This window comes from Daldinia vernicosa (assembly GCF_022497035.1).
Source record: "Daldinia vernicosa strain CBS 139.73 unplaced genomic scaffold F5Y00scaffold_24, whole genome shotgun sequence".
Classification (NCBI taxonomy): Eukaryota; Fungi; Ascomycota; class Sordariomycetes; order Xylariales; family Hypoxylaceae; genus Daldinia; species Daldinia vernicosa.
This window is the reverse complement of record NW_025953940.1, coordinates 70,120-83,491: the sequence shown is the minus strand read 5'-3', so window position 1 is coordinate 83,491 and position 13,372 is coordinate 70,120. Positions and strand designations below refer to the sequence as shown.

Sequence of the window (13,372 nt, the reverse complement as noted above, 5' to 3'; positions counted from 1 at the left end):
GGTATAAACTCGGGTTGTCGTGCTTTACATCTCTTTCTCCTGCATATGATCACCTGTTTGTCTGTTGGCTTTCTTCTCTCATACGTACTATAAATAGAATTCATCAGAGAATGTTTTCATAACTATACCCATACTACATAAAACTATTCATAGTTACACCAAATCAAAAACAATTATATCGACAAGTATAAGGAAGACGGTTCAATTCCCTAGATCTCATTGCCATCCCCATATATTACACTTGCCCTCGCGTAAGAGCGCTTGTCTACAACAGATATCAAAATAAGGAGATGACCGAAACATACCAGCTTTAACGCATGTTGTCAGTGCGGAAGCATTCCGCGATTTCGACTTCACAATATAATAACTCGCCGACCAAATTCTCCTTACATTATGAAATCAGTAGTCTAATCAAGCGATGTCACTAACAACCCGGTTTCGTCATTTATACGGCCGGATGAACGCCGCGTCTACCATTTTCGGAAGGAGCATAGATGAGGTTTACAACGTGCTCGCTCGAAAGAATCTCAGCTCTTCTAGTCAAGTGGGTAAACCATTGCTCCACCTGCCTCCTTAAGAGCAGCCAAGCAGCCAAGCAGCTAAGTAGTACATGTGCGTCCGGATGTTATATCATACTGCTCCAGAATCTTGGAAATCACGACATCTGAACTCCTGTTGAAACACCACTAGCTGGGTTTTCAACTTAGACAGGACGGCGATATAGTAAGCAGCTGAAGTTACGGCGTCAAGACATGGTCTCATATGGCTCTTCGACTAGAAGAGAATTCTTCTAAACTTGCCAAAATCATGATCGTGCATATACAAATTTCAGACCATGATACGATATCCATGAGCATTTTCCCGGACGAAGTAGGATCGACAACTTCCAAGTCGAGCTGAAAGAATACCAGCTTTGAATAACCAATCGCATCCAAACAATTGAATTATACTACCTACCTGCCAAACCCACATCTCTATCAGGATATTCTAAACCCCTATCTATCCATGTCATGCCCCTCATCATAACTATGGGTTTAGTAGATTGTACCTAGCTACTCTCCGGGTCGTCTTGAGAACTATAAAGCCTGCCGTAGCGACAAGTCAGGTGTCTACATATATATCTTCAGAATATCGAGCATTAGAAGACTGACACTTCATTAATGATCATGAACATGAAGACCTTCATTACAAGTTGTCTAGGCCTCGCTAGCTTTGCCAGCCTTGCCCTTGCTGCTGTCCCAGGCTTCGACATTTCCCATTATCAGTCGAGCGTAGACTTTGGGGCAGCATATAGTTCTGGAGCCCGTTTCGTTATCATCAAAGTGAGTCCTACCTAGGTACCTAGCTATATCTACCAACCAAATATGTCCCCCTCGAAACTTACCATATGAGACCAGGCTACAGAGGGCACCACCTACCAGGACCCCAAATTCAGCAGCCACTACGCCGGCGCTACCAACGCCGGCCTCATCCGCGGCGGCTACCACTTCGCGCGCCCCGCGTCGTCCTCCGGCGCCGCCCAAGCAACGTACTTCCTCGCGCACGGCGGCGGGTGGTCGGGCGATGGGATCACGCTGCCGGGAATGCTGGACTTAGAAGGTGATTGTGCGGGCTTGTCGACCAGCGCCATGGTCTCGTGGATCAGGGACTTTAGCGATACGTATCACGGCAAGACGGGGCGGTATCCCCTGCTGTACACGAATCCGTCGTGGTGGTCGAGTTGTACGGGCGGGTCGAGCGCGTTCGTTAATACGAATCCGCTTGTGCTTGCGCGGTATGCTAGTAGCGCGGGGGCGTTGCCGGGGGGCTGGCCGTATTATACCATTTGGCAGTTTAATGATGCGTATAAGTATGGGGGCGACTCGGATACGTTTAATGGCGATCGTGAGTACCTAGTTTTAGTTGTTTTTCTCTGTTCCTTCTTTTTTTGTCCCCTTGGCTAACGTAGTGTTGCAGTCACGCAGTTGAAGAAATTGGCTTCGGGGTAATTGTTTTTGGATTTCGAGTGACATCTGGTCCACTGTCGAGCTTATTAAATCAAGATTAGTTCCTGTTGCTGCGCCTAGAATGCTTTACTTGCAGAGTATTCCTCCTGCTGGGAATGGGTACGCTATGGGTCGCTTTTCGGATGGAGGTGGAGCTTGTTGATTTTGGTCTTTGGAAAGACGATATAGCTATTTTTTTAAGAAAGTGACTGAGTTAGTTACTTGATATATTCTAAACTTGTGTTCTTTCCTGTGAATATTTGCTGTTTCGGGTAATGCAGTAAGTCTGTAGGAATTGATACATATAGGAAATGCAGTACGAATATCCGTCCATTAGGGTGGTTATCCATTATGTTAGGTAGTGGTTACGAAGTATAAAACTGATTTTACAAAAATATAGACTAATACTTTTGTCTATATCATACCTAGACTCATTTGTTGTAGCTTACAGGTTCACTACGACACATCTCTAAAAACTGATACCTGGACTATAACAAGACGGTAAAAGGCCTAATGAGTCGCTATTTTTACCCCAAAGTAAACTAATTCTGAAGCCGCACAACTGATATTACACAAACTTTTCACTTATCATGCATAGGGCTGAGAGATTGCGTAATCCCGAGCCGTAAGACGACCGATGTTACAGTCTTTCTTCATCCATACAGCTCTCCTAAGTGTTGAGATATTATAAATAAAGGGGGTATGTTTGAAGATTAAGGTATGATTAGATACGTATTGTTGTTTACCTTTGGGGTGATTCATGACGTTTTGATGCCGAAGTGCCCTAGACTGTGCACGGGTCTTGACATCTCGTCACAACTGTCGATAGCTTCCCGGTTGCCAGGTACCTCGTATCTGGTACCGGGGCAACAACAAGCAAGTTAAATATCCTACTTCCGATCTGCGATATCACAATCAAATAACGTAGCGGTGCCTTGGAGAAGTGGAAACTCGCTCCCTTTGGGTAACTTCAAGTTGCAAACTTTGGGAGAGATCATGGGTTCGAACCCCATAGGTGCCCTTTATTTTTTTCTTTTTTCGCCCAATAGTTATCTTAAAAACTCCAATAATAATAGCCGTTATTTTTTACAGTGTTCCGCCGTATTGGATTAAACATACCGAGAACCCCTTATTGGTATTCTTTAGTATCCTCCAAATACCGTTCACACTCATCATGATGCCATCAGATAGAACTAATAATTATGAGTTGTGCTATTTGCAGATTGGTCTGCCAGCCCTTCCAGACAGTTTACTTTTTAGAGGACTGGCATGCCACTTGCCACCAACTTTACTAGTAAAATAACATGGCTTAATTCGATTGGAAAAACTAATCTGCAAATAAGACCTTATTTACAGATTGGTTATTACGCGCAAAGCTAAAGCAGTAGGCCTTCGAAAAGTCTCGTAATACGGATTCTAAGGCCTCGGTGGTTGAGAATAACCCTTCGAATCTATCAGGTGGGTTAGGAATGGTTGTTTCTTGTGGTTCTACAGGTAGTTGTAACTCGTCGTTTATAATTTCAAGGTCTGCAGACGAGGCGCGAGGCCTAATAATAGCGTTACGGGGAGGCATACTGAATTATTTACAGGTGAAAGCTTTTGTAATTTATTGTTGTTAACGAAGAAATTACCAGACTTCTTAAAGGGATATAGGGCGGAACTGAGGAATGTCATTTTAATAGTAAAATTAGTGGTAGGTGGCATGTCAGTCTTTTAAAAAGTAATCTGTCTGGAAGGGCTGGCAACGTAATCTGTAAATAGCACAACTCACAATTATTCCCGAAACCGTCTCCAAGTCTAGGTAACCTAAATTATTTTTTCTCGTGGTGTCTTATTTCAAGGTAAATGCGTACAACATCATACTGGGTACAGATATATACCAACACGATCGTACCCTTTTGTTACCTTGAATACTTGTCTGGGTGTTCTTTATAAGTATCATATCTAGTTTAAATTGTCTATATTTCCTCATATTGGTAGACTCAAGCTGCATAGACGTTTAAGAGACGTTTTGTAGACCGTGGTGCTTGGCAATTGTACCCTTAATATTCATGTTGCCTATATTTTCAACATTCGACGTAGTCATGCTTCAATAGCCTTTTAACATCATGACACTTTGATGACTAATGCTATATATGTCAAGCAGCACTTCGAGTGTCAGATGACAAGGATTACGATAGGTGTATGACGTGATAAGGGGTCTGAGATCTAGCTTGAAGCTATCTACCAGCTAGTCATTCATTATGTTGTATATAAGGGAACCTTAGTTCCCTCTTAGACTTAGGAAAGGATAGGCGTTAATAGCACTCTGAAATATATGATATATGAGCTATCCACCAGCTAGCCACCTGTCACTCCGTAGTGGTCTTATACCAAGGGCTGCCTCTGACATTGAGTATACTTGGCACGTACTAATTAGTGACATCGTCGTTTAATATAAACCGTAAATGTTACTACCAAACTTTCTATTGGATGTTTCTACTTGATCATGCCACAATACCAAGCGAAAATGACCATACGCGATGTGTAGAGAGGCACTTAGCTCATCATATATACTACCAATGTTGCTTATTCACACTGTATCTATTTCGGCTACTCTTATTAGACCCCTTTCTCTTAACCCGGGATTGCGAATAGGTATACCTGGCTACGATAGCCATCTACTTCCCTAGCTGATACTTAGCAGAAAAGTTCAGGGCCGAACTCAGAAACCCGAAAAGCCAATTGAAATATGATAAATGACCTGCACTTGCTTGCTTATCGAGTCAGGATATCCCCCGTCGGGCATGCTGGTCTTACTCAGGAAAGTTCCAAGCCCAACCTGCATAAAATATATACTATTCAGAGGATACAGCGGTAAACTATCGGTTGACCTTTGGATGCATCTCGATCGGCGAATAATCGCTTGTATATGCAAGGATTATTCTCGGCCGACGCAGTCAATTCTATAAACCCGGGGTATGTCAGCTTACACGCGTACTCGGGATAACTCTTAAACACCTTTCCTCTATTATAATCCTAGCGTCTAATATTTACATGGCCATACTCACCGCTTAGTCAACTATACTATCCGGGAATACTCATCCCTTCCTAGTCTATCACGAGGCGTGAGGGGGCTATTTTAATATAATTTGCAATTTGATTGCTGGAGCTCAGGTCTTTCTTGCATCCCAAGAAGTTAGAAAGCTTCCCCGCGACGGGACTCGTATGACCTGCAGAAAGTTCTAACTGCAGATAGCCGGTTAAGTTTGTCCGAAAGGCTTGAAGCCCTATTCGTAGGAACCGGGGCGCAGGCTGAGTAAGGCTCACCATTCCTTCGGTTATACCTACGGGTTAAACTATAAGCACTTCCATATTCCTTTAAATCTGACAGATCGTTTCGGAAGAAGCGAGCTCGCTTATTTTTTGCGGTACCCGGAAGTAATATTATACCGTTTATTCGTTGCCCGGGCCTCTCCGCTTGCTTTTGGTGGGTTTCAAAGACAACATCTTATGTTGGAGTGTAGAAAATTACGGAGTCGGAGGTCGGGTCCGGGGATAGAGCCGATGGCTTGCATCATACATGTATGTATATAGTGTTGTTTCTAGTGGAACCCGTACTCCGATGAAATTCTGTTTGGTAACTGGATCCAACACATGATGCCACCTACATATCCCGGTATCCCGATTCTACATAGGCCGAGACGGTAGGAAGCATAGATAATGCAGACGTGAGTTAGAAACACTTTGGCAATATTTAAACAAACGGTGCTTTACGTAATCTAATCCTATCTGTGCAAATATATACTTTTACATATTAGTTTGTGGCAGTAAAGGGGAGTTTGCTTTTCCTTTTAGCGTGCTTAAGTGCTTGCGATAAGGTAGCAACCGTGGCCTGAATAACCGTCTTTTTAGAAAAACGTGCTGTATCTTTAAGCTTTCAGCAAGGGCAACTGCAAGTGGGTAGCACCTGTAGCGGGGCAAGCAGGAAGTCACTTCATCGATAGCATCCTTTATACCGGTGGGGTCTAAGGGTAGCCAAGGATGCAGGCCGGACTGGACTCGATATGTACAAACAAAAATCCTCCCCACATCCGTAGCTTAACCCGAATCCTTTTTAACAATTTCTTCACTTCAATTCTCCGTCCGGTCGAAGACTCTTCACTCTTAGCTTTATACAACATTTTCACGAAACATAGCTATTTGTCACTACTGCTTGCAACGCTCACTATACGCTATATTGCTCTTGCATTTGATAAACTCTGCTAAGAACTAAGAACTTTATTACCCCGTATTACTACTTTTGCAAATCGACCATGCCTTCCACAGTAGAATATCGCGCTGGGAAGCGACCTCGTAAGTTTGACAATTGCTTTTTACTCCCTCCCGCTGCTTCTAGATAAAGGGAAAGAGACGGGAAAGGGCATCTTGGTACCTACCTAAGTCTCACCTATCGCATATACGTTGCTCCGAGCCGTGCCCTCAACTCAGCCGCACGCCCGTACTGCCCGTACTTTGCGACTCGTCTACTCGTCCACACCATTGTGATATGTTGGATTAAAGACACCCTTTGGCCGCGTCAAAGCCCCTCGGGAGTTCATGCATCTGCAAACACAATTGCAAACACAATCCTCTGTTTTCTCTGCCCATCCACAATTCTAAACAACAATTCTAAACAAACTTTCTAACAACAATGGCTACTTCCACAGGCACCCAATCTCTACCTCCTCCGGCTCTCCCTCAGCTTGTTGCCGAACAGCACGTACCCATTGCTTCCAATGACAAAGATAGCCAGAGACTCATAGTAGTCTTATCCAATGCTAGTCTAGAGACATACAAGGCCTCCCACGGTGGCGGTGCTGGCCGTGCCGGTATGCAGCGCGAGGATAAGTACTCGCTTCTCAACAGCGACGAGCACATAGGAGTAATGCGCAAGATGAACCGAGACATTAGCGACGCCCGACCCGATATTACACACCAGGTATGCTACAGAACAGTATTTTGCTTACTTTTCAACAAGTCATTAGTTTTAGGTTGGCATTCAACATGCTGATATTGTGTCCCATTGATGTAGTGTCTCCTTACACTTCTGGATTCGCCCATCAACAAAGCAGGCAAGCTGCAAATATATATTCAGACCGCAAAGGGTGTTCTCATTGAGGTTTCGCCTACTGTCCGCATTCCTAGAACGTTCAAGCGATTTGCTGGTTTGATGGTTCAGCTGCTCCATCGCCTATCTATCCGCTCGACAAATTCGCAAGAGAAACTCCTTCGAGTCATCCAGAACCCGATTACAGATCATCTTCCACCAAATTGCCGCAAGATCACGCTAAGCTTTGACTCGGCCACGGTCCGTGTACGAGACTACATCCAGACGCTCGGACCAAAGGAAAGCATATGTGTCTTCGTGGGTGCCATGGCCAAAGGCCCAGATAACTTCGCCGACGAGTATGTGGACGAGAAGATCTCAATCAGCCAATACAGCCTTTCGGCTAGTGTTGCATGCAGCAAGTTTTGCCACGCTGCTGAGGACGTCTGGGACATCCTCTAAGATAGTCTCCTAAGCTGAGCCCCTCGAGGAGGAAAAGGGGAATGTAAGAGGAGGGTAGGTAGTGGAACGTATTAGGTATGAATGATAAAGCAGGCGTGCCTTGCGAAACCCGCCATACAACATGGTGGCGGACGCAGGTATCCCTGGAGCTTGGGTCTACGGGTTTTGTTCAGTCTCTGTTTTTGCAACCAAAACATCAGGCGTTCAACATGAGATCCAAGACGTTTTCGCCGTCTTATGTGGGCCACTTCAACTTGGCCCACAGCCCTCTTTCTTTGTTTCCCTTTTTTTAACAAATTACCCCTCATGCTAGCTCACCTCTCTAGTCCGATGTCAGGGTTCGCGTCGACCATGGGGCAAGACAAGTGCTTGGGGCCAAAGCCGTTAGACGTGTAGCCCGCCTTTTACGAGGTCCTCGTGGCGTAGCTGAGAGCAGACCTAATCTTTGTAACAGAACAATATGTCGGTTTTACGCCGTGCCTATCAGATGGGTTCAAGCGGATTAAGCTGCGGAAGAGTGAGCTAAATATTGGAGCATCTGCTGTTGAACCATCCGCTTCTAGGAACGGACGTCGGCGTCAGCGATAAAAGTAGGCAGGATGGGGGCACCGGTTCGATGGGGGCAGCGTCCCCTTATAATCCCCTTCACTATTGATCTACTTCTAGGTAGGCATTGGATACCTTAATCTGGTGATGCTTGGTTGGAAGATGGATAATGTATTGGGGTGCAAGATGAAGATCTTACACTATGGTTAAACCTGCGTCTGGGGAGATAACATTATTATGCGTCGATCACACCTGGCCGTTTTGACGTCGGTCTCGGTCAGGATTGCGAATCTACGAATCTTCAGCAGCAAGGAAATGGGGGGATGTAATACTAGACCTACATTATCTCCAATCATGGGTCTATGTATGTATACCTACTCCATAGGAACCTAGTTTCAGAACCACGCAATTAAAAGCCAAGGTCAAACTGGGAATGCCTGTTAAAATCGATTTATCTGGTCCTTACGTGTACCTACCCACCTTACACCACGCTGGTCTGTACATGAGTGTACTAGTTAGACATTTGTGCTGTCAAGTCCCACGATGTGTAACTGTAACTAACCATAGAGAGTTTAAAAATCGAACGGGGTTGTGGAGAATCCGCATTAAGAGTTTGGAGTAGTTTAGTAGGGTAAGTGCTATTCTGTTTGGTCCGCGGAGGGGGCAGTCACTTACCCTCTTTACCTTTCTATGTAGATAGGTATGTATAGGTATTCTTGCACGCAGCTATTCCACTTAACCTGTTCCACTAAACTATTTCACATTGCTGCAAGTCTGATATTCCCCTCAACCAACTTATTATTATAATATAGACTTATTAGTCCAATCAACTATTCGTATTTGGGTAACCACCCATTTACCACCTAGGACATGCTGGTAGTTATTATTTCGATTCAAGCTCGTGTCGGAAGGTGTCCCAGGCATGCGGCGATTCAATATAGGGCACAAATCTAACGTGGCAGCTCTTCCACCGCCGCCATAGTAGGCATTTTAAGAGTCAGCGTCATTTTTCCGCCAAAAAAAAAATCATAGAAACGATGGTCATTTCAAGTAGCCTGCTTGCTATCTGCATCGCAACATCACTATGAAGACCAGCATGTGCCATTCGGACTCAAGCCATCCATCTCGTATCTTTCATGGTTCAGCTGAGTTATATTTCTACGATATCAATAACCATGGATCGTGAATCTTTTTCATGGGCCATCGTGCACATGCAGCTATGGTGGATATTCGTCTTGCCACTATAAAAACCCCGCCAGGTTGTTCATCATTCAATCTATCACAATACACGTGTATGAATGAGTGAGATAGACGCAACTAGACTAACTCAGGTATCCAGTTGCATCGGATTATTTGGGGGGTGGATTACCTACCGGAAAATTCTGAAAGACAGGTCAAGATGTCTCCTGCATCAGTACCTAACTATCGTCTTTTTGGGAGAAGCTCGTCTATTGGCGGCTCACACGTGAATATTCCCGCCATGATACCAGGTGGGTATTGAGGTTGGTATATTTTTACTCATAAAGTTGCTCGTTTCTCAACTTCTTTTCGTTCATCATCGTTCTAATTCTAATTATTAATCTTTTAGACGGAAGTCGAAATATCTAATAAACTTGGAGTTCTATCAACTCAATAATCTTTACTTATGAATTCCCCCTTTCGAATTTAAAATACGCTATACTTGGCTTGCATATCGAGACGCCTACACACTTAGATTGGGATATAGACAACACTCTTCGTTTCCACCCTGTCCCACCTAATATACTACCTTCGGCTTTTCGATTTTACGATTTCTACCTTACCATTCGTTGCTTATAGCTTCAGGTGTGCTCCACATCGCTGCTGGCTGGGTTAGCTGCATCTCCCTTGCAACGCTTTCCCGTCTTCTCGATCAGTATTCGTGCATACTGCTATCACCAGAGCCAGTTGTGTTCTGAGTCACTCAAACTCGACTACCTAGTCGTTTTAACGTCCCATTCCACCTTATCTGATAATTTATCACGGACCAGTAGCTCCTGGAGATATGCACGTCCTACCATTTGTCCAAGTCAAAGACCTAGCCCCCTCGGCTTCGTTCTACGCCGCTGTGGCTCAACCCCTCGGTCTCCGTTATATATCTTCCACTCCCACCTCAATAGTGTTTGGCGATATTTCTTCATCTTCCCCCGAACCGGTCTTCGAAGTGAAGCAGAATACCAACCCGGACTCACAATTTGCGCAACCTTGTCGCCTAGTCCTTTCGGCGAGATCACCCTCGGCCGTTGCTGCTTTTCACGGAGCTGCCTTGCGTTCGAACCCTAAACTAAAGGACGGCAACCACAGCGTCAACTATCTACGCATACAGAACTCGGATCCAGACGAAGAGAGCCGCGCTATCATCGGCGATTTTGACGGAAACATCATGGAGGTCGTCCATGCTAATTCTTCCAAGAAATACGCCCCGAGCCGTGCGGGCTCGACGGCAAGCCGGTCTCAATCCTCCTCTACCCAGGAAACCAGCCGTGTCCTTGACTGGACTCTAGACGTTGGCGCTCCCTTGGTTCCCCTACCACGGTCTATCGCCGGATCTAGTGGGCCTAGCACCACGGTGGGCAGCCGCGCCTCCAGCGGCGAGTCCTATACCGTGGCGCGACAAAGTTTTACGACATCATCAACCATCGAAACTCCATCTGAGGAGGCCCCAAAAGGATTGAATACTACCACCGTCCTGGGTGCCGTCTTCGGTCTGGCGGTGGGCGCTGCTGTCGGTGGCGCGCTAACCTATAACTCAATGAAGAACAAGCAAGAACAAGAGCAAGAGCCTATGGCGTTCCAGGGTCATGATATGCCACCCTTTACCAGACGGTCCACATACCCAGACCAATCTCCGGACCGGCCCCGGTACTATCCCCCCAGCAGCTACAATGGTGGCCACTCTCAGGCCGGCAGTCCGCGAGGCAGAGCGATCGAAGACATGGACGACCGCGCTAGTCGTTACTCAAGTCACTACACTACCGGAAGTCGGTCGCGCGGCCGCAGCGAGGTATCCTCGTCTAGACGCCCGTTGATGATCGACGAGCATGAGCACAGAAGTGGTACCGAATCGAAACACGGCGAGAGGCGACCAATGGAATCAGAGTATCGCAGTAACACAGGCCGTTCCAGACACGCCCCCGCCCCCGACTCCCGCAGCCACGCGAGTTCGCGGCACTCGCCCGACTCGGAGTCAGACTGGCGCACGTACGTCAGTTCCAAGCACACACCTACGTCGTCGCGGCCGCGCGAGGCAGAGACCGAGACGTATGTCTCGGCTCGCACTGATAAATCAGCTGGCACAATTCGCGGCACACGGACCTCGCCCCCGCGACCTCAGTCTAAAGCCGGAACTCGGTATTCGGTTAAAGGGTCTGGGGGCAATCGATCACGGAGTGTGAGACGCCCGGAGAGCCACGCTGGTAGCGGTTATGTAGTCTGGGATGATGATGATGCGGGGAGTGTGGCGCCGAGTGATAGTATTAGTAATATTGGGAGTCGGCATGGGAGACGGTCGCAGTATGTTTGAGCGGTTGCCTCCATCAAGCGTACTTTCAGTATAGTCTTGAGATCCAACGTCTTTTATAGGCGTTCTTGAGAAGCAGCTCAACACTAAGACGACAACGCTCGTACACGGTTTTTCTTTCTTCCTTTATTTTATTGTTATTTCCTTATAAGAATCTCTGGTCAGGATAGAACTACTTTTCAAGATTATTTGGCATGGGAGGTCTGAGGATACGGTGTGGGCTACAAGCAATGGGACTGAGGCAAGGAACGGATATGGATATAGGGGTCAGCTGGAATAGGAATATATCTAGGCCTATATAAACATAATTTGATTTCGACTTCATCTATACACTTCTCAACGATCCTACGCGTTATATCAGATTTTGTGATAAAGCTTGAAGGCACGTCTTGCTTATATAAAGGATCCTGCTTGAGCTGGTTTGGATGATGGCGTGGTAGGACGAGATAATTATCTCTGGAATAGATACCTTGTCATCTTCACTAGAGGTGAGGGTTGCTAGGCTAAGTCGATGCAGCTCTTGCTAGAGCTCAATACTCCAAGATCGTCGTCTGCTTACGCACACTTCACCCTTACACTAATAAGTAGGTAAGACTATACTCATTTTACAACCCCCCTTACCCCGAGGCCGGTATCCCTCCGTAAGCCATCGCGGAGGCCGTATGGGTTGACATACTAACCTGGCTACGGCAAATATAGACGGCACTGAGTATAGAATGACTACATCCTCCTTCCCCCCTTTATAGACTAGAGATATGCTTGAAAGGGCTAGGTCTGGGTTGGATTATGTATGTTTAAGGGATGTGATCCTGCAGAGGTAATGCTTGGTCGCTGTTGATGCTCTTGCCCAGGGTCCAGGATGAAGTCTTTAGAAACGAGGAGTTTATTATTATTATTATTTTTTTTATTTTTTTTATTTTTTTTAACTTTTTATTTATTTCGTTCTATGCCTCCTCAGTCTTGCTACCATTATTCCCTCTGGCGGAAACCCCCCGAAATGCCGCGACGCGGGATCCGGTTCGCGAGTCCGACATTGTAACTCGAGCCCTCCTTTATGGGCGCGCGCTAAGGCATTCTGTAAATGCAAGTTGGTTTCTTGATTTTCGTCGAGATATAGCATTTGACTTAATAACAAACTTGACTGGTAATAGGGTATTCTATTCGAGCGCTTGGTGTAGCACATGTAAGGCTGCATGTACATTTACGACGTTACTATTGACTACGTCGGTTGGTGTAATGCGTAGCTATCGTGTTGTTAGGGCCATGGTTGTGATGTATTTGCTAATTGTTATGTCTTAAAAGTCACATTTTTAATGTAATAGTATAAGAGGAGCTATACGTTTGCTGGCCAGCAGGAGAACTCGAAAATCGAAACGAACATCATGGTTATTCTAATCCAGTTGATATTCAAAGGTCTCATTTCATACCATTGGGGAAGCTTCACGGCATAGACGGGGACTGTCTATTAATATAAGACTAACATAGACTACGAAGCAATCCGTAGGTATCTTACCCCTAGAGGCTCCCCCCTTTTTTGTTTTGAATGTGGGGTAAACATGAATGACTTGTTGTCTATTTTACAATTACAAAGGAAATCATATTGCCAAGGTAAAATATCCCTACCGTTGCCAATATTTAGCTTATTTGAATGATAGGCGAACTAAGACTTAACTAGCCATTCGTATTTCAAATTGGCCCGGATGATTATGGCCTGTTGAGTATTTTGGGTCTAACTAGGGGACTATACATATCATCTTCTAATTGATGTAACAC

General features: G+C 45.6%; 3 protein-coding genes and 1 non-coding gene across 4 annotated transcripts; all 4 read left to right on the top strand.

Annotated features, from left to right (window-relative positions):
- Nucleotides 1-914: 914 nt before the first annotated feature.
- F5Y00DRAFT_269935 (glycoside hydrolase family 25 protein) lies at nt 915-2,222 on the top strand. The gene is made up of 3 exons (XM_048012520.1): nt 915-1,322; nt 1,398-1,884; nt 1,957-2,222. Exons 1-3 carry the CDS (start codon nt 1,161-1,163, stop codon nt 1,986-1,988), a joined length of 681 nt encoding a protein of 226 aa, XP_047864629.1. The 5' UTR covers nt 915-1,160; the 3' UTR covers nt 1,989-2,222.
- Nucleotides 2,223-2,914: 692 nt separating this feature from the next.
- On the top strand, nt 2,915-3,006 carry F5Y00DRAFT_t94. Its single transcript has one exon. It is a non-coding gene; the product is annotated as a tRNA-Pro (tRNA).
- A 3,274-nt stretch (nt 3,007-6,280) lies between these two features.
- F5Y00DRAFT_253193 (nucleolar essential protein 1) lies at nt 6,281-7,515 on the top strand (the record flags this gene model as incomplete). Its single annotated transcript, XM_048010023.1, has 3 exons — nt 6,281-6,320; nt 6,674-6,945; nt 7,039-7,515. The coding sequence occupies 3 exons, from the start codon at nt 6,281-6,283 to the stop codon at nt 7,513-7,515; spliced, it is 789 nt and encodes a 262-aa protein (XP_047864628.1).
- A 2,070-nt stretch (nt 7,516-9,585) lies between these two features.
- F5Y00DRAFT_237398 (uncharacterized protein) lies at nt 9,586-11,940 on the top strand. The gene has a single exon (XM_048007805.1). The coding sequence runs from the start codon at nt 10,085-10,087 to the stop codon at nt 11,600-11,602; it is 1,518 nt and encodes a 505-aa protein (XP_047864627.1). The 5' UTR covers nt 9,586-10,084; the 3' UTR covers nt 11,603-11,940.
- Nucleotides 11,941-13,372: the final 1,432 nt, after the last annotated feature.

Coding starts and splice junctions, on each gene's coding strand:
- F5Y00DRAFT_269935 (XM_048012520.1), top strand. CDS start 1,161: ATGATCATGAACATGAAGACCTTCATTACAAGTTGTCTAGGCCTCGCT. Junction 1,323..1,397: donor CCCGTTTCGTTATCATCAAA/GTGAGTCCTACC, acceptor ATATGAGACCAG/GCTACAGAGGGCACCACCTA. Junction 1,885..1,956: donor GGATACGTTTAATGGCGATC/GTGAGTACCTAG, acceptor GTAGTGTTGCAG/TCACGCAGTTGAAGAAATTG.
- F5Y00DRAFT_237398 (XM_048007805.1), top strand. CDS start 10,085: ATGCACGTCCTACCATTTGTCCAAGTCAAAGACCTAGCCCCCTCGGCT.